Below are 24,778 nucleotides of genomic sequence, written 5' to 3' on the forward strand. Positions count from 1 at the left end.
GTCTTCCATCTGACACTTTAACAGAATTGTGTTAAACCTCTTATGTCTTCTATTATACTATACACACTAGGATGTAATGGATGGCCCCTGTGATTGAGGAAGCTTGTGCCTTCCTTCCATTTCACCTGGTGTTTTTTTACTTGCAGTATTGACCAGTAAGGATGCTGTCCAAATAGGAGCAAATGGGGCTGCTACACTGAAAGTTTTGGGGTCCTGCCATATGCAGCTTCTCCTTGTGAGCAATTCTTTTTGTAGGATACAAAAGTGGAACCTTTTTCCTCTTGGGAAGGACTCTCTGAAAAAGGATTCCAACTCTCAATCACCACATCTACTGATTTGTATCTGATGCTATAACACAGAAGTAACTTTCTTTCAAAGTTACAGATTGTTTTTAACAGTGATTTTTGTTATGGTAAAATCTCCAAAGCTTCTAACGTTGCTATTTTTCTAAAGTAAAACTATCTCCATTTGTAAATGTGTCAGGTAGTCCATGTCCATCTTTGGAAAAAATTGTCCTATAGGAATTTTATTTCCTTTTCAGATGTTTTAGGTTTTTTGCTTTGTGTCCCATAGTCATTGAATGCCTATATTTCAGATACTTCACTAAGTACTGGAGACAAAGATGAACAAAACATGTCATTTCTGCCTCCAGAAATGTTTACTTTTTTATTAGGAAAAACCAAATTTCTTCCAGGGTTTACAGAAACTAATTTTTCACCCACCTGAAAGGCCCCTGCCAGCTCTCCCAAGAAGCTCTTCACTATTCTTCAAAACCTAACTTGAACACGCTCTTCACAACAGATCCCTTCCTTTCCCCCCCTCGCACTGGAGTTTACCATGTCCTCTTTCTGTTTTCAGAAGAGTTGCTTCAGAGCAACCAAATACAAATACACATTTTAAAAAAATTTTTATTGGAGTATAGTTGTTTTACAGTTGTCCTTCTCTTTCTTTTGCTCTCTGTATGTTATACATACTTTGATTATATTGCTTGCTAATATAGCAATTTGTTTTCTTGTTAAATTGAGCTTCTTGTTGGTAGAAGTCATCATTTATCATAGAATCCCCTGTGTCAAAAAATTGGGTCTGGTACATGGTAGACTGTCCTTAAAGGTTTTCATTGAAAATCTCCAAGTCCGTATTTATTAAGGAGGTAGCAAACTATGACACCTAACATCAAATGCATCTTTATTGTTTTATCCCTTAGGGCCAGCAGCAGACCCCGCAGGTCCAGCAGCCAGGCCTGGTGACTCCGGTGGCCCAAGGGATGGGTTCTGGAGCGCACACAGCTGATCCAGAGAAGCGCAAGCTCATCCAGCAGCAGCTTGTTCTCCTTTTGCACGCTCACAAGTGCCAGCGGCGAGAGCAGGCCAATGGGGAAGTGAGGCAGTGCAACCTTCCCCACTGTCGTACAATGAAGAACGTCCTTAACCACATGACACACTGCCAGTCAGGCAAGTCCTGCCAAGGTGAGTGGGCTCAAAAGGTTTTTGTGCTCAGCAATTAATATTTTTTTTTACAGTTAGAGCTGATCACATTTTCTCTCTTCTCTTTTGAGACTCCTTACTGATAATGCCTTACTCTGTATTTAATTATGATAAAATTCAGAATCATTTTGTGAATGAGTATCTAGAGATGTGGTAGGAGAGGAAGTTTTAGATTCTTCCCTTTTGGGGTGATACTGACTTTTATTTGCCCCAGCATAGCTTTAAATATTATTGAGGGTTTGCTAACTATCATGTAGGCCAATACTAAAAGAATGTTACCCAACTTAGTACAATTTGTATGTTTATAGAGTCATTAGAAATCTGTGTGTTGTTTTTTTTTTAATTTTTTATTGGAGTATAGTTGATTTACAATGTTGTGTTAGTTTCTGCTGTACAGCAAAGTGAATCAGTTAAACATATACATATATCCACTCTTCTTTAGATTCTTTTCGCATACAGGTCATTACAGAATATTGAGTAGAGTTCCCTGTGCTATACACTAGGTCCTTATTAGTTATCTATTTTATATATAGTAGTGTGTATATGTCGATCCCAATTTCCCAGTTTATCCCCCCCTCCCTTTCCCTCGTGGGAACCATAAGTTTGTTTTTTACACCTGTAACTCTATTTCTGTTTTGTAAATAAGTTAATTTGTACCATTTCTTTTTTTTAAGAGAAATCTGTTTTTATAGGGTTTTTTTTTAATTTATTTAATTTATTTATTTTTGGCTGTCTCGGGTCTTTGTTGCTGCACGGGGGCTTTCTCTAGTTGTGGTAGGTGGGGGCTACTCTTTGTTGTGGCACGCAGGCTTCTCATTGCAGTGGCTTCTCTTGTTGCGGAGCACAGGCTCTAGGGGCATGGGCTTCAGTAGTTGTGGCTCACGGGCTCTAGAGCACAGGCTCAGTAGTTGTGGCGCACGGGCTTTGTTGCTCTGCAGCATGTGGGATCTTCCCGGACCAGGGATCGAACCCATGACCCCTGTATGGCAGGCGGATTCTTAACCACTGCGCCACCAGGGAAGTCCCCAGGTTTTTATAATGTAAAGTAGATTGCACAGCTTTGTGGTGAAAAATAGAGGCTCTGGAAGCCAGACCACTTGAGTTTGAATCCCACTTTGGGTGCTCTGTGACTTTGTACACATTACTTAACCAGTTTTTGCCTGTTTTCTCAACTATAAAGTGGGAGGATTAATAACTACCCTATAGAGGTGTTATGAATATGCAATGAGTTAATAGCATTTGTAGCACTCATTATGTGATCGATAAGTTAGCTAACAGTAATATAAAAATATAACCTGCATTTGAAAAAATAATCATTTTTCTTCTTTTTAGTGGCACACTGTGCATCTTCTCGACAAATCATTTCACACTGGAAGAATTGTACAAGGCATGATTGTCCTGTGTGTCTACCCCTTAAAAATGCTGGAGATAAGAGAAATCAACAGTGTAAGTGACTAAATCTTTTGAAGCTTTATATCAAAAGTATTCTTAGACTCACCAGCACAACTTGGTGAGATGGTAGAGTACCTCTTGATTGTGTGAAGTTCCTGTGACTGCCTAGTGCTATCACACTAGATTATTTCCACTTACCACTAACTTCATATTAATAAGGTTAGAATGGAAGTACTTATTACCTAAAATAAGATCCAGAAAGATCATTGCTCTGACATTGGGCAAGTTACTCTTTTATACCTGTGATATAAATATTTAGATAATTTGAAATTAATGTAAAAAGAAAGAAAGTTTGAGATTATTTTTAGAAGCCTGGGGTGATGAGCTTTTCTTAGAGGAAAGACAAGTCAAAAGTAGAAAGTGCAGCCACCACACCTCCTTTAGAAACAAAACATTTAGCATTTAGGATTGAAAGATAAATTTGGAACTGTATATATAGCATGTTTTTAAAAAGTGATTAAATTCCATAAATTAATGAAGAAATCATAAATAGCCCAGTAGAGAATTGGGACTAGGAAATAGTTCACTAGAGGGAGGAAATACCAAAAAGTTCCCTGTTAAATTAAGGAATGAAATAAAGTACCATTTCTCTCCTGTCACATTGATAGAAATGATGCTACCTGGTGTTGGCTTTTGTGTGGCTCTGAGGCATTTCATACACTCTGATGGGAATATTGATACAGCCTGTGGGAAGGCTTTTGGGTATTTTGGATCAAAAGCTTTTCATGCCAATGATCCCCTTTGACCAATCAGTTCTGCATCTAGAAATTTTTTCAAGGAAATAATGGGAAACAAGATGTGTGTATTTCATAATCACGTAACAATAATTTTGTGTTTAAAATTCACTCAGACATCCTAGTGTTTTCTTTCTCACCATCTTTAATGTTGTAATACTGTTTCTTTTGTTTTCTCTAGCAATTCTGACTGGAGCACCAGTTGGACTTGGAAATACTAGCTCTCTAGGGGTGGGTCAACAGTCTACTCCCAGCCTAAGCACTGTTAGTCAGATTGATCCCAGCTCTATAGAAAGGGCTTATGCAGCCCTTGGACTACCCTATCAAGTAAATCAGATGCCAACACAGCCCCAGGTGCAAGCAAAGAACCAGCAGAACCAGCAATCTGGACAGTCTCCCCAGGGGATGCGGCCCATGAGCAACATGAGTAAGTCTGTGTCCTCCTAGTGACAGATGTGATACCAGTTGTGTGTGTAAATACCATGTAATATGCAAGGTTAACTTCTTTGTTTATTTTAGTCTCTGTGTGTGTGTCTATCTCTTTTATTGTCTCTCTTTCTCTCCCTGTCTCCCTCTCTTACTTTTTTTGTTACATGATTAATTTTTTGAAGTAACTTTTAAAAGATTATAGTGTAGAAATCCCCTTGTAATCCACATACCAGAGGCAACTGCTATTGGTTTATATCCTTCTTAATCCTGTTATACATATATTAGTTTATATTTCTAGAAGTGGGATCCCATGTGTTATAACAGACTTATTTCTTTACACAATGTGGACATCTTTCCGTTTCCATGTCTAATGTATCCTTTTTAATACTTGTATTTTGTCGCATAGAAAAGTGTGTTACAGGTGGACATTTAAGTTTCCAAATTTTTTGATATTTTAAATGCCACAAAGAAACTGTTTTGGCTCGAAGTATTCTTTTGGTAGTATTCTTTTGATTTGAAATGTTTGGTTATTGTTAATATAGATTTCTGCATATCTGGCAGCAGTAGTCGTTTGCCTTTGAAATAGTTTATCAAATACACTTGTTCTCCTAACCTCTTCCTATAATAAAACTGAGAGGGAAGGGGAAGTGTGAGCAGTGTTTTAATATCCTGATTTGGGGGTAGTTTTTATTCTCTAATTGTATGGTAAAATAAAGGAGATTTGCCCTATGACTATCCCTTTACTGTCAGGCAGTTGAACATCTAAGCAATTTTATATAAATTGTTAAATGCCCAGCACAGGTAAGCCCATAACTTTTAATTATTTGCCTCTTATTCTAAAATTGTTCTTGATGATGAAGTTCTTCTGTAATTAGACAACTGTCTAATTTGGAATAATCTACCATGCTTTTTCCTTTGAAACCCATTTTCATCCCTCTATTAGTAAGTGCAGTAGGCTTTAGTTTCTGCAAACTGTTTGATTCTAAATGAGAAAATTGGGCACGCTACTCTTGTAAGAATGTAAATCTTACTGATTTTTATTTTTAACTTAAGGAAATGTACACTATTTCATAACAAGCAATGCTAACTTGTTAAACAGTTATTGAGAAAGGAGTTTTAAAACTGGACTAGAAACCGGAATGAAGAGCATTCCTGCCTTTTCAGGCTTGTTTTCAAGCTCTTATTTATTAAAAGAGAGATCTGAGGACTTCATTCCCCCCTTTTTCCATCTCCTTCTCTCCCTCCCCCTCCCCTCCCTCCCCCTCCTCCCCTCCCCCTCCCCCTCCTCCCCTCCCTCCCCTCCCCCCTCCCCTCCCCCTCCCTCTCCGACTTATGATTGCTTTTTTCCTCTCTCTTTCAAAGTTATATAGAGTGCATCTTCCTTGAGCTTTAGGATCTTGACCCAATGCAGCTGTCTACCCCTGGCCTAGATTTTCATTTTTGTAATTGATTGTTTCCCATTACTTTTTCAAGTTTCTGTGTATAATTACCAGTTTAGTTCTTGTCATCTTCTCTTGTATCATCTGTGTATTTGCATGTACATTTATATATACCCACAAGATTATTTGAAAGTTAACTAGCTTCTTGGATTTCTTTTTTCCCCTTTCTCAGTGTCTTTTTAAAAAATGTTTTAGGATTAAGATTAATCAGGTTTTTCCATTTCTTGTTATTGAGTTAACGGTGCCTTTTTGATAATAATCATCATTGTGAGCCAGTACTTTTAGAATACCTCAGATATTTCTTTGTTGTGTCAGAGCCCATCTTGAAAACTGGTGTAAAACAAACATAAAATGTCATCATGGTTTCTTTTCTTCAGGCACAAGCCAGATAGTCAAAGGCCTCCTTTGAAGTAATTTTTCCTTTTATACCAAAGTCCTGTAATGCAGGGACATTCTCAGAGTTATAAATTTTACGTACCTGTGAGTGACAAGGGCATTTGAATAAAAACAGCATTCACTTAGATGTGCTGTGTGCTGGAAAAAACATACTAAAGGGGGCATGATCCCTACTTTTGAAACATCTCTAGTTTGGATGGGCAGGTAAGTGACTAAATAGGCAAAATAGCAAGATCTCTACTATGTGTATCAGGTTATAGAGACTCTGTAACAGGGAGGGCAAGAGGGAATCCACTCCAGAACTCCATATTAGAGCTTTTTACTGTAAGCCTTCCATGACCATATTTGACCACATTCTTAATCTTCTGGTTTCTATTGAATTCACTTATTCTGTAAAGATTGTGTTAGGGCTTAGAAAAAATACGTATTCTCCTATGGCTTAGGATTCCCCCTAGGGCTTTAAAATACACACACACACACACACACACACACACACACACACACACACACACACACTCACTGAATATTAGGTGCCTTGAATTCTTTTTTTGTTCATTTTCTTTCTGACTTATTCTCTCAGTGCCAGTAGTGTCTTTCTTCCTACATTTTTGTATTCTCAAGTGAATGCTCACTCTTAGGGTCTTGAATGCAAACCTATATAAGGGTATCCTTCTCAAGTTATTATGGAGCCATTACTTGCAGTAATGGACCCGGATACTTCAGAGGGAATGTTTGGCTGTGTTTTCATGTGCCATCAGAAGGCAGTAAGATAAGCAAATTGATACATAGTGTAATCACTTTTTCTTTTACCTTCATATTCTTAGGACCAGTAAAACAAATCTGTGTTAAGGGTACGTAATTTTTCTAAAAATGAGTATTCACACGTGGAGTGTTCATAGTGACAAGTAGACCACTACCAGCAACTACATTTTAGAGCCTGCCTTGATGATGTCAGAAGCAGAGTTCTGCCTAAGCATTTGGGAAGCATGATGAAAGAAGGCAACAGGATTTTTATTAGCCATTGTCTAGAAATCTAGTCAATTATTTTCATTTTACAGAAGTTTTTTCTTTTTTTTAATATCTTGGAGGGTATATTAATAAAATTGTATATCCGAAAAATTTTTAACCACACGAAAATCTGGTTTAGTGTAAATATTGTTTGTTTTTTTGTTTTTAAAGAAATAATATTCATTAAAATCATTAATCAAAAAAGTTAATATGTGTACATAGAGCTATTCAAGCCAATTTGAAGGAGTATTCAATTAAAAATGTTTAACCCAAACACTGTTTTTCATTCCCCTCCCTAGGGGTCATCATACATGTCCTTACATAGATTGTGCTTATGAAAGCACCTGCATATATTAATTCAGTTCCCTAAACAATTTTGGTTCTAGTTTTTTAGCTCCTTTTAACATCATTACTCTTACGTCTGTCCATACATATATAACTGTAAGACAATATCAAGTGGAAATCCTAAGTCAATGAATATATGCACGCATTTTTTCATTTGTTTAGCAGTTACCAGATAGCTCTCCCAAGAGTGGGTCAGTTTACACATCTGTGAATTTTTATTGAAAATGCTTCTTTTCCCAAACGTTTCTCAACACTTGGTATTCTCAGACTTTATAAAAAAGTTTTCACAGGAATTCCCTGGCCGTCCAGTGGTTAGGACTCCAGGCTTCCACTGCAGGGGGCACAGTTTCGATCCCTGGTTGGGTAACTAAGATCCCATAAGCCACTAAGATCCCTCAAGCCGCACAGCCAAAAGAAAAAAAAAAGTTTTCATATTTTCGTACATGAAAAATATATTACTTTAAGTTTTACTTTAAATGCAGTTGAACATACTTGCATACTTTTAAAGCTGTTGTATTTCTTTTTTATGTAAATTGCTTATTCCTTTCCTCTTGGATTCTTCATCTTTTTCTCACTGGGTTGTAAAGGTACTTTGTGTATTAGCCTTTATATATGTGTTGCTAATTATATCGCAAATGATTGTTTATTATATACAATGCTAGCATTTTTTCCCCCGATTTGTCTTCTGTCTCTTGACTTTGTCTATGGTGATTATTTTACTTATTACTCAAATTTCTAAATGTCCTTAAGACTTCTGTTTTGGGTCTTACTTTAAAAGGATAAAAATTTCTGTGATATTTTCTTCTAGTACTTTCATAGCTTTTCCTTTCTCTTCATCCGTTTTTGTTGTTTTTATTGTTGCTGGTATTTAAAATACTCTGTCTTGCTTTTTGTTTTGACCTAGGTGCTAGTCCTATGGGAGTAAATGGAGGTGTAGGGGTTCAAACGTCGAATCTTCTTTCTGACTCGATGTTGCATTCAGCCATAAATTCTCAAAAGTAAGTTTTATCTTGGGTTGTGCCCTTTGTCAGATTTCAGACACTTGTTAGAATTCCTTGAGTTTTTTTAGTTTGCTTGATTTGAAGATATCCTTGATGAATGAAGACAAATAATATGTTTGAGTTTATTCTTTAGGCTCTCTATAACCTCTTTAGAAATTGTATCAATTATTTGGGGTAACTGACACCTTCCCACATACAGTAGAAAGTTCCAAATGCAGCTGCTTAAAAAACGAGTTTGCTCTATCCCAGTATTAACAATTAATCCATTGCCCAGTGGATTCCCTGGGATAAGCTGTGTCAAAGTGACAACTTAGTCTTATAACACAAGACTTAGTCTTTTAAACACAAAACATCATCTACCCCTTCACACAAAGAAATGTTGTGGGTTTAACTCTTTTCCCTCACACAAGTACAAATACATACACACCATTTCCCCCAGACTTCTTTATGTGTAAATAGACTTGTCATAGTGTATTGGTCCTATTGCAGTCATCACTGTCAGCTCTACTTAAATGAGATCCTCCTTCTCCTACCCTTCTTCACTAAAACTATTTCACTCCTTTTAAAAGCCCAATGATGAGTGAAAATGCCAGTGTGGCCTCCCTGGGTCCTATGCCAACAGCAGCTCAACCATCCAGTACTGGAATTCGGAAACAATGGCATGAAGATATTACTCAGGATCTTCGAAATCATCTTGTTCACAAACTGTAAGATTGTCGGCTTGTCTTATTCATAAGGAGTTACCAGGTCAACATGCTACCAATCTGCCAGGCACTTAAACACAAGAGAAATATTACTGATTTTTCTATAGCCTGGCTGCTGCTGCTGCTACTTCTATGGCTTTCCTGCTTCCTATTCTCTGCTTCTCAACATTTTCACCATCATTTGTTAGGAGTTTTTCAGCCTTTAATGGTGTGTGAATGATTCTGCCTAGCAACAATAATCAATATATATTAGTTAAAAATTATTCATTTAGGGCTTAGGTGGTTGAGAGTCTGCCTGCCGATGCAGGGGACACGGATTCGAGCCCCAGTGCGGGAGGATCCCACATGCTGCGGAGCGGCTGGGCCCGTGAGCCATGGCCGCTGAGCCTGCGCGTCCGGAGCCTGTGCTCTGCAACGGGAGAGGCCACAACAGTGAGAGGCCCGCGTACCGCAAAAAAAAAAAAAAAAAATTATTCATTTAATGCTATCTTAACAAAACTCATATTTTAAAAGAAAATCTAGGTCTTAGATCATTAGAATGGTAGAGGCAACACTGTCTTCTGTTGTTATCCTTGGTAAAGCTTTTATTATCTTGACAAATTGAATCTGTTTGGGTGGTCTCTCTGTGGTCTCCTGGTCCTCCAAATGTGCACATTGTAGTAGTATGTGAAATATCCCTGCACTGTTTGGTGTGAAGTTTATGTATGCCAGGCACACTGCCTCACAAGCACTGTCTTGTTGGATGAAAGAGGGGGAAGGCTTATAGAGTGGTAAAATGTAATGTGCCCAGTATCCTAAAGATAGAGCTCTGCCCTTACTGATTAGAGAGCTTATACTTCAAACAAAATGCAGCATTTTTTTTTTTTCTTGGAAGAATCAGTCTTTTTTCATTTCCCTTACACTTAATAGAGGGATCTCCTTCAATTCATCCAATTTTGTATTGGCTTAGAACCATGTGGTCTGTCTTTTATCTTCTTATTTTTATGTTACATTGGCCTACTAATTCAACTTGAGCTTCATTTAGGAGTTCTCAAATGATAGCATCAGTAATGGAATTTGACACAAGGAGAAAACTGAGATTTTAATACTGAATTAATAAGGAATAACCAAAACAAACTTATCTTGTGATCACAATAGATTATTTAGGATTGATCATCTGACTTGATGTTAAATGTTTATTATGTGCTTGCAAATTTTTTACTAATTCGGGTTTTCCATTTATTTCTTCTCCACTTGGTTATTTCAGGTATAATACACAACTGAACATGAGATGTCCAGATGATAAAATTAGTAGCTGACATCACATTTTGTCAACCTTCAGGAAAGTTAGTGCCAAGCATTTTGCAGGGAATTGCTAGAGAGCAAAAGACATTGAATTTAGCAGAATTATTAATGCATTTTTGTTCCCTTCACTTCAAGTTTTTGATCATTTAAGATTTTGTAGAGATTATTCAGTTTTATTTTACTAAGCTGAATAAAGAGAGTAGAAGGATCTTAAGGCTGTTAGTACTTTGGCAAAGGTCAGGTTTTCTCACTTCCTTTATGCAAATAGCACAGTATAAGTTTTTTTTTTTTAATTTTATTTGTTTATTTATTTATTTTTGGCTGCGTTGGGTCTTCATTGCTGTGCACGGGCTTTCTCTGGTTGCAGCGAGTGGGGGCTACTCTTCATTGAGGTGCATGGGCTTCTCATTGCGGTGGCTTCTCTTGTTATGGAGCACGGGCTCTAGGCACACGGACTTCAGTAGCTGCGGCACGTGGGCTCAGTAGTTGTGGCTCACGGGCTCTAGAGTGCAGGCTCAGTAGTTGTGGCGCACGGGCTTAGTTGCTCCGCAGCATGTGGGATCTTCCCGGACCAGGGCTCAAACCCGGGTCCCCTGCATTGGCAGGCGGATTCTTAACCACTGTACCACCAGGGAGGTCCCACAGTATAAGTTTCTTGCTCTACGTTAGAGTGACTGGGACCAGAAAGTATTTTTATGGAGTCATTTCTTAATTCTGATCAGGAAAACCCTTTCATTACCACAGAGAGACACTTTCATTTTGGTCAGTAATTTATATTTGAAGACATCTCATACCTCATTTTAAAATTTTACCTAAAGTGTTCGTTGTATAAAAATGAGTAAATACTAATCAGGAAGACATTTAAAATACTGTGTACTTATATGGTGAGTAAAAAAATGCTGACATGATATAATAGTAGAAGGATTTTCTATTCCTAGTGTTCAAGCCATATTTCCTACTCCGGATCCTGCTGCTTTAAAAGACAGACGGATGGAAAACCTGGTTGCATATGCCCGGAAAGTGGAAGGGGACATGTATGAATCTGCGAACAATCGAGTGAGCGTCTGTTTTTTTCTACTCAAGGCAAAAGTGGACCTCTTCTGGCTGTTTAGTTTATTCCTCTTAGTTGCACATACACGGAATACTATACTTCAGAGGACACCCTTTAGCCATCCTGTCTTACTCTCACTGTGGAGTCACGATAACAAAGCAGTTTTCTTAAAGTGTACGTCAAGAATCTTACATTTTTCCTCTTAATAATACAGTGCACTCATGTGGCACTTTATCTGGGTTGTCCTTCTGTCAGCTAAAAAGTGGTTGAGCTGTTACCAGCTCTGTGCTATTTTCACTAGAATATGGTGAATCAGCTGCTTAGTATTTTCATCTCAAGTAGTATTTCTGTATCAGTTGAACCTTCCTCCCTAAATTGGCACTTTTTCAAAATGTAGCATATTCTTCCCACATGCTGTAAATTGTAAACCTACTTTGAAAAGTCATGCTTTACTATGTAGGTTCATTATATAGCAGCTATTCATATGATCATTCCAAACATGAGCTCATATTTTTAATGTTGTAGGAAAGTAGATTAGATTTACTCTTCTCCGTTTTCATTTCTGCCTACCTTTTTAAATGAAGCTAATGTCTGTTCTTAGTTCATTTTTTGTTACCTGATGGTAGTCCCCCTTTTTTCCTCATCTCTATTTTCAAAATTCAAAAAGGCGGAATACTACCACCTGCTAGCTGAGAAGATCTATAAGATCCAGAAAGAACTGGAAGAAAAACGAAGGACTAGACTACAAAAACAGAACATGCTACCAAGTGCTGCAAGCATGGTGCCAGTTTCCATGAACCCAGGGCCTAACATGGGGCAGCCACAACCAGGAATGACTTCTAGTAAGTGCTTTTTATTATATTTATTTTGGGGAGAAACTTAATTTGCATTAGCTTGTGTAACCATTCTTGAGCTTTCAAATGACTCTTTTTTGCCTTTTCAAAGAAAATAATTCATTCTCTAGTAAAAACAGTAAGCTGAACAGTATATTGAAATTTCTGGACATGACTTGACAATATGGCATCATTTTTAGTGCCAAAGATATTATTCTGTCATAGTGACACCTAGGAAGTGATAGTCCACAGGTTTTCACTGATTTGCATATGGTAGGCAGCCAGCCAATAGATGTAGACTGAGCAGGTTCAAATGCCTTACTGGCTTTGATACATCCTAAACAATATGTTACTTACGTTGTCACACTTTCTTCCTGACCCAATATGTTCAAAGTCTAAGAACTGTTTATTTTTTAGAAGCATCATTTGAAATTCATCTTGACAGTTTCAGCCTTCTTGACCTAATGAATTAACTGGATAGCCAAGATGATCATGCATTCCATTATTCATTTATTGACTCATTACTAGGTTCCAAGCAGTGAAATATGGTGTAGGTACACAACAGTGAGGAAAAATACAGGCTATTTAAATGATGTGTGAAAGGCTATGATAGGGAAAACCTATGTTTCTTGAGTCAGGGAAAGCTGGCTACCTATAGATAGTGCCAAATGAGCCAGCAGGTACCAACTCTTAGGCCATTAGTGGATTATAAGTGGGCTGAGAAATTCACCCCCCACAGGCCTTGAAGTAGTCAAATGGAGAACTTTTAGCAGCCTCATTTGTTAACTGCAGTGTTGTGCTAGATATATTTTCTCATTGAGCCATGATGTGAAAAGAATTGAGAATAGCATTTCTGGCAGAGGGAACAGCATACACAGAGGCCCCACTAGCAAGGGAAAATGCAGGTATTTTTTGAGTAGGTACGAGAACAATTGTTCAGAAACAAAGTCAAGACTAGAGTTGTGGACACTGCCTCAGTGCTAATGGTTTGAACTAGGGCAGTAACTAAGATACAGAGACAAGTAGACAAATTTGAGATACTTGGGTGTGGTTGAATTTACTTGAATTCTTCAGAAATTTGAGCCAAGTTAAAAGTTTATCAGATGTTAAACTGTAGTGTTACGTTAAAATAAAGACAGGATGGTACTGGTGCAGTAGGGTAGGGATAAATATTAGTGGAACTGAATAGCCCTAAGTATGTGTTTATAGACTGAGATTCCTGTCTTACCCCATACACAGGAATTAATTGTAGAAGAATCCAAATTTTTTAAACTATAAACCAAAAAATCAAAAGTACTACAGAGAATACTGAAGCAAATATAAAATGAAATGAGAAAGGTCTCTAAAGTAAATACTACCTGGTAGCTTTTTTTTTTTTTAAATGAATTTATTTATTATTTATTGTTTCTGGCTGCGTTGGGTCTTTGTTGCTGCTTCATTGCTTTTCTCTAGTTGCAGCGAGCGGGGGCCACTCCTCATTGCAGTGTGCAGGCTTCTCATTGCGGTGACTTCTCTTGTTGTGGAGCACGGGCTCTAGGCACACGGGCTTCAGTAGTTGTGGCACGCGGGCTCAGTAGCTGTGGCTCGAGGGCGCTAGAGCGCAGGCTCAGTAGTTGTGGCACACGGGCTCAGTTGCTCCGCAGCATGTGGGATCTTCCCAGGCCAGGGCTCGAACCCGTGTTGCCTGCATTGGCAGGCGGATTCCCAACCACTGCGCCACCAAAGAAGCCCTACCTGGAAGCTTTAAAGAAAGAAGAAAAAAACGGAAGATACCATAAACATAATTAGTGAGCAAACCAAGGAAACTATTTTCATATTAAAGGTGCTAGTTTCCTTAATATACATTTAGAGTATATACATATGTATATTTTCATCATTCTTAGTTATTTCTATTTTTGTATTTGTTTTAAGAGCTGCGTGATGAGATAAAGTGCAGTGTAATATGTATTATTTAAAGTCAGTGTTCACAATGGGCTTGTATGCATAAAAACACATTATTGGGGTACACAGTCAAACTTGGTCACTGGATAGAATCTGTGGCTATTGTCTATAGAGGTATTCTTCATACCAATGAAATAATCAGGCTTGATCAAATAACAGCATATTAAATGCTGTATTAGTCTGTTTAAATATGAGCTTTTATATTATTGTCCTGTCAGTGCTGAAAGCACCCTGGTTCATAAAGAAATGTACTAAAACCATTTGGAGGCATTTTGTGTTCCAGAAATAACATTTTCTTCAGGTTCCTGTCTACTTCATAGCTTTATTTTTTTGATATTCAGACTGAATTCTGTAAGTTATACTTTATTTTTTAAAGGGGAATGGCTGCCTAAAAGATGCATTTCTAACCATTTCTGTATTCCATTCTAGATGGCCCTCTACCTGATCCATCTATGATCCGTGGCAGTGTGCCAAACCAGATGATGCCTCGGATAACTCCACAACCTGGTAAATTATGAGGGAAATCGGTGTACTTAACCATGGCTTTTTTTTAACAGAGTTCCTAGTGTATTACAAGATTACACCTGCCGCAGGCCAGCAGCAGCTATCATAATTACCTGCCTGAGAAATCAGAAAGCCTTTTATTAGAGTGGGAGCCCAGGGAGGAAGGAAGGGTGAAGAGCAGATTGGCTGACAGGTCAAGGGGCAAAAGACATTAAATGATCAAGCATCCATTTAAAAACAACTAGCCAAGATGAAATTTATTCCAGATTGTAAAATTTGGTTCAGAGACCATACATTCATTAACAGTGCCCTTCTGTGGCTGCTGTGAATTAAACAGAGATTCAGTTGGAAGCAGGTGCCTTTATTTGTCCTGATACAGTGACATAGAATCATAAATAAGAACTCTTTTATTCTCCAATTACATGAAGGTGTTCAGATCTAATATTTTACACTTACTCACAGGTTTGAATCAATTTGGCCAGATGAGTATGCCCCAGCCCCCTATTGGACCCCGGCAAACCTCTCCTCTTCAGCACCATGGACAGTTAGCTCAACCTGGAACTCTCAACCCGGTAAGTTTGACCTCTGAGTAATCTTTGGCCTTTACTTGACATTTTTAAAATCCTTTTTTCTTTCAGAGAACAAATTCTCACACTTGCTTAAACAGCTAACTATACATAATTAATTCTTAACACTGATTTTTTTCTATAATTCTGTTGTATTTACCCTTAATATAGACATGATTAAATAATTAAAACTAAACCGTATACCACAATTAGGCAGAGAATACTAAAGTCCTTAATTTTCACCTACCTCTTTTACCTGTATGCGTTGTTTTTAGAAATTTATCCTACATAAATAATTCTTGAGATACTAAAAGGATATAATTTGAAGGGCTTCCCTGGTGGCGCAGTGGTTGAGAGTCCGCCTGCTGATGCAGGGGACACGGGTTCGTGCCCCGGTCCGGGAAGATCCCACATTCTGTGGAGCAGCTAGGCCTGTGAGCCATGGCCACTGAGCCTGCGCATCCGGAGCCTGTGCTCTGCAACGGGAGAGGCCACAACAGTGAGAGGCCCGCGTCCCGGAAAAAAAAAAAAGATATAATTTGAAGAAAATGCATATTAAGGATGCTACGTTATGTACTGTGTTTTAGGAAAAGGCCATAGCCTGAATGTACTGTAAGGGATTATGTTTAAATTACAGTACCTTGTAAATTGGAATGCTTCATAAGCAATAATTTCAGAATTTATATGATGGCATGAAAGGTGTTTACAGCTTTAAGTGGGAAAATCAGGTGTCTAAAGTATATTTATTATAGGATCCTGTATCGTTAAGGACTTTCTTGATTATAATTTATATAAAATAAACACTAAAAGAAAGATTTCCTTCCAAATACTGTTCATATATAGTCACAGTACTAGAAAGCTTGTAGGAGCAGCCAGTCGCCACTGCCTGGAGTCTCAGTGTTGAGTAGTCTGCATACTTTGACACAGTCATCTCTCTTCCGTAATGCCTCTCTTCCCCAAACACAGAACCTACCCAGGCAGGAAACTGTCAAGGGTGATGGAGGGGCAGTTGCCTGATTTTAGAGCGTGGAGAAGATGGCCTCTGAGCATCTCACTGCTCCTTGTGCAAATTCTAAACCTGTCGTCCAGCTTTCAATATTGTCCCCAACCCTTACCCTGCCTCTCAGAGTTAGTATCAATTGTTAAGCCTCTTTGGAGTTGTCTAGCACCAGTCTGCTGTATTTAATGAGGGGTCTTATTCTTCATTTTAACCTATGAAACAAATACCTTTCTTAGACTTTGAAGTTCTTGGCCTTTGGTATCCATAATTACTCACTATGGAGTCTTATAGTTTGTGCTTTAACAATACCGCCTACATAAGCAAAGACCTCATGAAATTGTGATTCGCTCTCCTCACTTATAAAACAAACGGAGTGTATAGGCAGTTACCTATGTGCCTCGTTCTAGATGCATTTGTGCAATTTCTTGACGGTGGGCTTAGGTAAGCTGTGAGGCTGTTCTCCATTATCTTGGCATGAGCGTCAGCTGTTGTAGCACCACTTTCTTCCTTTCCTACCCCACCCTCCCCATAGCAGAGCCAGAGCAATTGGTAATTCCAGCTATAGTAGAATAACTGAAAAAAAGCAATTTGGTGCTCTGTGTTTTTTTGTTTTTGTTTTTGTATGTGTGTACAGCCTATGGGCTATGGGCCTCGCATGCAGCAGCCTTCCAGCCAGAGCCAGTTCCTTCCTCAGACTCAGTTCTCAACACAGGGAATGAATGTAACAAATATGCCTTTGGCTCCGTCTGGCAGTCAAGCACCAGTGTCTCAAGTATGTCTCACAAATGGGTTTTTTGTTGTTGTTGTTCTTTTAAACTTGTTTCCGTGATTCCTGGAACTTCTTAATTTGGGTTTTTACAGAGAAGGGTGACAGCAAATAATGGGTGGAAATAGATGATTAAGCTTTTAATAAGAACAGTTATGGACATGGTATTCTGAACATGAAAGGATTACTAAGTCTACTTAATTACATACTGTATTGGTTGGATTTTCAATTCTGTTCTGAATTGCGTCTTATGTTTTTCATTTTAACAGGCACAAATGTCCAGTTCTTCCTGCCCTGTGAACTCTCCTATAATGCCTCCTGGGTCCCAAGGGAGCCACATTCACTGTCCCCCTCTCCCTCAACCAGCTCTGCATCAGAACTCACCCTCACCTGTACCTAGTCGTACCCCAACCCCTCACCACACTCCCCCAAGCATAGGGGCTCAGCAGCCACCAGCAACAGCAATTCCAGCCCCTGTTCCTACACCTCCAGCCATGCCACCTGGGCCACAGTCCCAGGCTCTACATCCTCCTCCAAGACAGACGCCTACACCGCCACCAACGCAACTTCCTCCCCAAGTGCAGCCTTCACTTCCTGCTGCTCCTTCAGTTGACCAGGCGCAGCAGCAGCCTCTGTCCCAGCAGAGTACAGCAGCCTCTGTGCCCACCCCGACGGCGCCACTGCTGCCTCCGCAGCCGGCAACTCCAGTAAGCAGAGACGGGGCTTTAAGCAGGATCGTGTCAGCTGTGCTGTAGTTTTACACTGCTTCTGTGCTGTTCCTTTATTCTTTTCTCTTTTTTTTTTTTTTTTTTTTTTGGCTGCATTACATGGTTTGTGGGATCTTAGTTCCCCAACCAGGGATCCTGGCCTGGGCACACGGCAGTGACAGTGCCGAGTCCTAATCACTGGACCGCCAGGGAATTCTCTGTGTTGTTTCTTCTCTTATTGTTGTCTCCGCAGTTAGACTAGAATCTGTTTATAGTTACAGACCTTCTTTCTCTTTTTTCTTGCTGTCGTACCTAACATAGGAGGAGCTCAAAAGATTTTGTTTAGATTGTATGTTGACCATGGTCATGTTGTATTACGAGGCTCGAAGGCATGTAAGGAGAGGTGACAAAGGGAGAGCATCGACAGTACATTTAATACCCCACGTGAATTTTACAGATATTTAAAGAATCTTTTCATACAGTCTGAACTGATGTACTCAAGAGCAAATGAAAAAAATCATCGATTTATGAGTGTCTGTGGTACTAGCCAAAGTTAGAAAATTCATCATGTAAGAGATTAGAAAACTATGGGCCTGAAACAAACCGGTAGCTTCCTTGTGAAAGGCTTGTTATCTATATAGTAGAGATCCAAATGCACATTTAATACTTGCATTCTTACTAATAGAACTCTATGTGTCACAATCTAAAACTTTCTACTTGATCACTGATACTAATATTTCAGTTCTCTGTCATACTGGCAAGCTGAGGATCCCCATGAGTTATAGCTACTTCATAAAACGTTGCTTATCCATGACTGGTTCATCTTAGCTTCTGATATGTAAGGAAAGGCAGGATGCAGAAAGGAACTTAATTCTATGTAGGATAGTTTCTGAAAATACTAATTTCTCATTATGAGATATCTTATTGGAAGACTTAGGGGAAAAACAGAGATTGCTAGTTATCCCATTAGAGTGTGATGATTCAAAACAGCTGCTTATTGTGGGAGTTCATAATATTCTCTCTACTTTCCTGTACATTGAAACCTTTTCTAATGAGAAGTTTAAAAGAAAAGATTGCCAGTCATCCTTGTTCTCTTTCCATTTTTCTATAAACATGAACTCCTCTGAGGTAGTCATTTCTGAAACCCCCCTCCCAGGCACACTGCCACAGAATGAGTTACTGAAGAAACAGTTGCCTACTCTTTTATCTGCAACCAACCAACCTATATTTGCAAGTCCTCAGTCTCCTATTCTTGAGTGTAATTTACTTCAAGGGGGCGAAATAGGTTGAGTAAGTGAAAGCACCATCAGTGGGTGTAATGACACTAGCCTAAAGACAGGTAGTTAATCATGCCATCTTGTTGTGTGTAATAGGCAAACTTTTTGTTTTTCCCCCTCTTTCTACCCAGCTTTCCCAGCCAGCTGTAAGCATCGAAGGTCAGGTATCAAACCCTCCATCTACTAGTAGCACGGAAGTGAATTCTCAGGCCATTCCTGAGAAGCAGCCTTCACAGGAAGTGAAAATGGAGGCTAAAATGGAAGTGGATGCACCAGAACCAGCAGATACTCAGCCAGAGGATATTCCAGAGGTGAGAGTAGGGCAGTTACTGCTGTTTTCTGGTTAGGACCTCTGTCTAGGAACTCAAACATGTTACAGGAAAGTATTCTATAATTAGGTCTTATTTTATTGATTTCCATATGAAAAAGGGTCTTCAGCTACATCCACAGGGGAGAGTAAGTAAGATAATGATGTTATTGCTTCTCAGTTACATGTCTTTAGAAAACCAAAAATTCCTACCTTGCCTTTTAGACTAAAGCAGAAGACTGTAAAGTGGAACCTACAGAAACAGAAGAGAGAGGCACTGAATTAAAAACCGAAACAAAAGAGGAGGAAGACCAGCCAAGTACTTCAGCAGCCCAGTCATCTCCAGCCCCAGGACAGTCAAAAAAGAAGAGTGAGTCTCTTAGGCTCTGTGTTTGTGGAGACAGAGTAAAAATCAAAGACCTTAGTAGAGTGAGATTGGATTTCTTGGGCCTTGGAATTGAATTTTAATGTGATTTCATTAAGCTTGGAGCCCTTGGCCTGGTCTCTTCATTATTGCTAATGTTGGAGAAGAAATTTTCTTTCCTTTAGGTATATGTGCATCCTACAGTCACTGGGTGGCTAACAATTTCTCAAATTTATCTTTGTTAGAGGACAGAAATTATTAAATAATATTCTTGACTAAAATGCAGGAAATAATAGCAATAATAATATTTTTTGTTAACCTGCTGTGCACCAGGCACTGTGCTACAACCTGCCGTGTCTCATCTAAGAACTTCACAGCCCCTCTGTGAGGTTACTGATCACTGTTTTACAAGCAGGAAAACTGAGGCTCAGCAAGGTCAAGTAACACTTCCCAGCTCACTCAGCCCAGGCAGGCTGATTCAGAGTCTCTGCTCTGAACCACGCTACTGAATATTAATGAGTCAAGCCAAGCAAGCAGCAATGCTTAGCAGAGAGTGTTAAACAATTCCCACAGAAATTAGTTTACTAACTAGTTTAGGACTGGAACTTCTCGTGGCTCTAGTGACCCCTTCAATGGCACAGGTAGGACTTATCTCAAAGAGGAATTTGCTGGCTCCTGAAGATGACGTATACAAAAGTGCTCCATGAATACAATATACTTTAAAATGATGGGGTTAAAAAATTATTTTCATTTAAAAATAAGGTTGTTGGGACTTCCCTGGCGGTCCTGTGGTTAAGGCTCCACGCTTCTACTGCAGGGGCATGGGTTTGATCCCCCGCGGGTCGGGGAAGTAAGATCCTGCATGTGCATGGCATGGCCAATGAATGAATGAATAAATGTTTGTTATATATGGAGATGTTATTTTGATCTGGGCTGCAACAAACCCAATCTTAATATTAGGAATCTGCTTTTAAAACAGCTAATCTCACAAATTTGCTCAAAGCACAACAAAGTATGAGACAAAGAAGATTCTCCCGTCTGTCTGATTTTTTTCATGTCAGCCCCCACCATGTGGTGAAAAAATACTCAAGGTACTGACAGATATACCCCCTTGAAGATAAAATTAATTTGTAAATAGAAGTAATAAGGCCTCTCTGCTCAGACTGATTCAAAGCTCGAACTGGACCCTTAATGGCCAGCTTCTTAAATGGTAGTTTAAATTAATTCCATTTGGGACATGCCAGCAAATCTTTCCTGACTTTTGGGAGACATACTGAGAACACATTTGAGCATAATTTGATCAACTGAGTCCATCATTCTGGCAATAACAATTTAGTTCTTTCTTTAGACTGGAACCTAACATTTGCCATTAAAATAGTAAATACGTCTTCTTGCTTCACAGCATCCCCCGCCTGTCGTATCTTTTGGAACATTCTGACAAGTCTTTTCATAAATTTTTGGAAGGCTTAGCATTCTGTTTCTACTTGGTCAAGACTATCTTAACTGGGTTTCTGACTGAGAAATTATCTGAGCCATGAAGGGTATTTAAAGGTGACTAGACAAGATGGATTTTTTTTTTTTTTTTTTTTTCTTGCGGTACACGGGCCTCTCACTGTTGTGGCCTCTCCCGTTGCGGAGCACAGGCTCCAGATGGGCAGGCTCAGCGGCCATGGCTCACAGGCCCAGCCGCTCCACGGCATGTGGGGTCTTCCCGGACCGGGGCACGAACCCGTGTCCCCTGCATCGGCAGGCGGACTCTCAACCACTGCGCCACCAGGGAAGCCCCTCGACAAGGTGTTATAAAGGATCTCTCTGAACCAGGAAATAGAAACACCCTTAGTGATATTTCATGGGGACAATGTAGAGAATTTTGTGTTTTCTGAGCCTTGAGATATATTTTATAGTTTCGACTTGAACCTTTTTTCCTCTGTTGCTTAATTGGTAACTAATTTCAAATATACTCTTCTTAAGTTTTCAAACCTGAAGAGTTACGACAGGCATTGATGCCAACATTGGAGGCACTTTACCGACAGGATCCAGAATCCCTTCCCTTTCGTCAACCTGTGGACCCCCAGCTTCTAGGAATCCCTGTAAGTATGTGGTGGTACTTCTCTTTTCTTTTAAAATTTGTTAACAGCTTTATTCGGATACAGTTCACATATTGTACAAATCACCCATTTAAAGTGCACAGTTTAATGGTTTTTGTGTATTAACAGAATTGTGCAGTTATCACCACAGTCAGTTTTGGATGATTTTCATCACCCCAAAAAAGAAACCCCATTTCCATAAGCAGTCACTCCCCATTTCCACCTACAGCCCCTACTACCAACCAACTGCTGGTCTGCCTTCTGCCTCTGTGGATTTGTCTCTTCTGGACATTTCATCAAAGAGAGTCTTACAGTATGTGGTTCTTTGTGACTGGATTCTTTCACTTAGCGTAATGTTTTCAAAGTTTGTCCATATTGTAGCACAAATCAATACTTCATTCCTTCTTACAGCCCAGCAATATTTCATCATATGGATGTGCATACATTCTCTTTATCCATTTATTAGTTGATAGACATGTGGGTTGTTTATACTTTTTGGCTGTTGGGGATAGCACACCTGTGAATGTTTACATACAAATTGGTGTGTGTATCTTTTTATTTCTCTGGGGTATATATCTAAGAGTGAGATTGCTGGATCATATGGTTTATTTATTTTTATCACTTGAGTAGCAGTAGTTCATGATAGGAAAGATAGATCCAAATTAGCTTCATCTGCTTTTAAAGTTGCCTTTATACACCAGGCTGCTGGGAGGTTTCATTTGAGTATTTTAAGTTGTATTGGATAAGTCATTGGAGTGCTTCGAGGGGCAAAAATCTGTTAGAATCTTTTTTTTTTTTTTCCTATATTTTTCTGTGGCCTTAGACAGATCACCAGTATTTTCTGGGCTTAGTTTCATCTGTAGGCTGCATCTAGTACTAAAATGTGAAGGGTCTTTGATTTCTTGGTCTTTTAAGTTGATCACACATGTACTATGGTAAAGTATCTAGAATCGCTCCTGTAGACGATCAGCTTGCTCCTACAAAATCTAGAGTAGTTGTTATTCTCTCTGCCCCTGGCTGCTTCATATCTCTGTAGACTAATGATTTTAAAAAGTGATGGGCATCGATCATTTCTTTGGAAATACAGACACATCAGAGACTCAACATTATCCAGAAAATTTATAATGATTATAGCAAGATATGCTGTGGACCTTGAATATAGTGAGACTTTTGGATAATGTTGTTTGGTGTCACTTGTCCTTCTAGGATTACTTTGATATTGTGAAGAGCCCCATGGATCTTTCTACTATCAAAAGGAAGTTAGACACTGGACAGTATCAGGAGCCCTGGCAGTATGTGGATGACATTTGGCTTATGTTCAACAATGCCTGGTTATATAATCGGAAAACATCACGGGTGTACAAATACTGCTCCAAGCTGTCTGAGGTCTTTGAACAAGAAATTGACCCAGTCATGCAAAGCCTTGGATACTGCTGTGGCAGAAAGGTAAGAAATGTTTGCACAGATAAGAACTGCGTGGAAAACTTGCCAGTTAGAATCCTGAGTCATCAGATTGTAAGTTCATCTTGGATAGGGACTTGGTCGTATTTACCTGTGGTGCATGGGGCGTGGCATATACTAGTTTTCCTGTACATGGCAGTTCACATTGAGCTCCTCTTGTCCTCTTCAGTTCTTTGGTAAATGGTGGAAGGATATGACTGTTAAGCTTACCTCAGAGTGGTGGAATAAAACAGTAGCAAACAAGATTAGTTTTAGTTCAGTGGACTGTCTTGGAAACTGAAATAACCCATTATAAGAGACATAATGAGAAGTAAGGCTTCACTAACTTCTGTTTCTGATTTACTTGCCAGTGTAAATATTTTAGCTTGCCCTTCAAACCATATTTAACAAATGGTTTCTTTTGCAGTTGGAGTTCTCTCCACAGACACTCTGTTGCTATGGCAAACAGTTATGCACAATCCCTCGTGATGCCACTTACTACAGTTACCAGAACAGGTAAGCTCGACCTGTGTGGACCATGGTCAGAGTGTCCGCGTGTCCAGGGAGTGCATGCGGATGGACCAGCACACATACAGTCATGGTTCATGTGTAACTTGCTTGAAAACAACTGTACAGCACAAGGTCTGGTATCAGTTTTCTGGGCCCTTATTTTTATAAGGCAGGAACCCAAGGCATTAAGAAGTTAAGCAACTTTATGAGTTGGTGGCATACCTGGGATTACGTCCCAGGCCCCATATTTTTTTCCCACTGTCCTTGTATAGCTCACCACAGCCTCAGGCAAAAACAAAAAAGTTTCAAACTAATTGGTCTACTTCCCTGTGAAATTGCTGCCATCTATTGCCATTCCCAAAACCACCCAGAAAACTTTAACCAAAAGTTTCCTAGCCAGCTGTATCTTTTAGGAAATGTTTCCTTTTTGTGTGCAGCTGATACCTAAGTTTTTCTTGGAGTATGTAAAAACAAAGGATCCCAGGGTATTTGCTTTGCCTCTGTTGGGCACATTAAAGAGACCTCTGTACCAGACTGTTCCTTACAAAAATTTGCATATGACCATGGACGGTAGGCTTCTAATAAATTAGACACTTCTGCCTTATTTTCTCCTGCTCAAATAAGGGCTGTAATCACACAAATTGGATTTGCTAATCTATCTTAATCATGATTTGTCTTTTATTTTGTGTAATCAGCCAACAGTATAGCTGGCATGGGATGTAAATAAAAAAGCAAGGCTGGACAGTCAATACTTTGATGACCCAAACCCATGGTGGTCGTTTTTTGCTGAACTTGTGTGCTACAGATGTATTTCTAGCTTTGAAAAAGTCACTTAAGCTTTTTGTTTTATTTACAAAAAGTTAGGTGCACTCCCCTAATGCTTTGTAGTCATAAGAATCTAGTGTTTTACTCCTTAAAACCTAGGAAAAGTGGGGGTTCAAGTTGTTCAAAAAAGCAAGTGACTGGGCTTCCCTGGTGGCACAGTGGTTGAGAGTCCGCCTGCCGAAGCAGGGGACACGGGTTCGTGCTCCGGTCTGGGAAGATCCCACATGCCACGGAGCGGCTGGGCCCGTGAGCCATGGCCGCGGAGCCTGTGCGTCCGGAGCCTGTGCTCCGCAACAGGAGAGGCCAGAACAGTGAGAGGCCCGT

The 24,778-nt window shown here is 39.4% G+C and overlaps 1 protein-coding gene across 1 annotated transcript in view; it reads left to right on the top strand.

The window, feature by feature from the left end:
* The window catches only part of EP300 (E1A binding protein p300), a 74,363-nt gene that overhangs the window by 29,922 nt on the left and 19,663 nt on the right, over positions 1 to 24,778 (top strand). The window contains exons 4-19 of the mRNA XM_004279520.4: positions 1,205 to 1,466; positions 2,817 to 2,930; positions 3,852 to 4,097; positions 8,192 to 8,285; positions 8,858 to 8,995; positions 11,215 to 11,332; positions 11,995 to 12,169; positions 14,531 to 14,608; positions 15,068 to 15,177; positions 16,806 to 16,943; positions 17,207 to 17,644; positions 19,053 to 19,232; positions 19,454 to 19,598; positions 21,564 to 21,682; positions 22,886 to 23,125; positions 23,547 to 23,635. Of these exons, the coding sequence (XP_004279568.2) occupies positions 1,205 to 1,466; positions 2,817 to 2,930; positions 3,852 to 4,097; positions 8,192 to 8,285; positions 8,858 to 8,995; positions 11,215 to 11,332; positions 11,995 to 12,169; positions 14,531 to 14,608; positions 15,068 to 15,177; positions 16,806 to 16,943; positions 17,207 to 17,644; positions 19,053 to 19,232; positions 19,454 to 19,598; positions 21,564 to 21,682; positions 22,886 to 23,125; positions 23,547 to 23,635 (2,684 nt within the window). The remainder of the gene's footprint in view (positions 1 to 1,204; positions 1,467 to 2,816; positions 2,931 to 3,851; positions 4,098 to 8,191; positions 8,286 to 8,857; positions 8,996 to 11,214; positions 11,333 to 11,994; positions 12,170 to 14,530; positions 14,609 to 15,067; positions 15,178 to 16,805; positions 16,944 to 17,206; positions 17,645 to 19,052; positions 19,233 to 19,453; positions 19,599 to 21,563; positions 21,683 to 22,885; positions 23,126 to 23,546; positions 23,636 to 24,778) is intronic.

Source organism: Orcinus orca, chromosome 11 (genome assembly GCF_937001465.1).
Source record: "Orcinus orca chromosome 11, mOrcOrc1.1, whole genome shotgun sequence".
Taxonomy (NCBI): Eukaryota; Metazoa; Chordata; class Mammalia; order Artiodactyla; family Delphinidae; genus Orcinus; species Orcinus orca.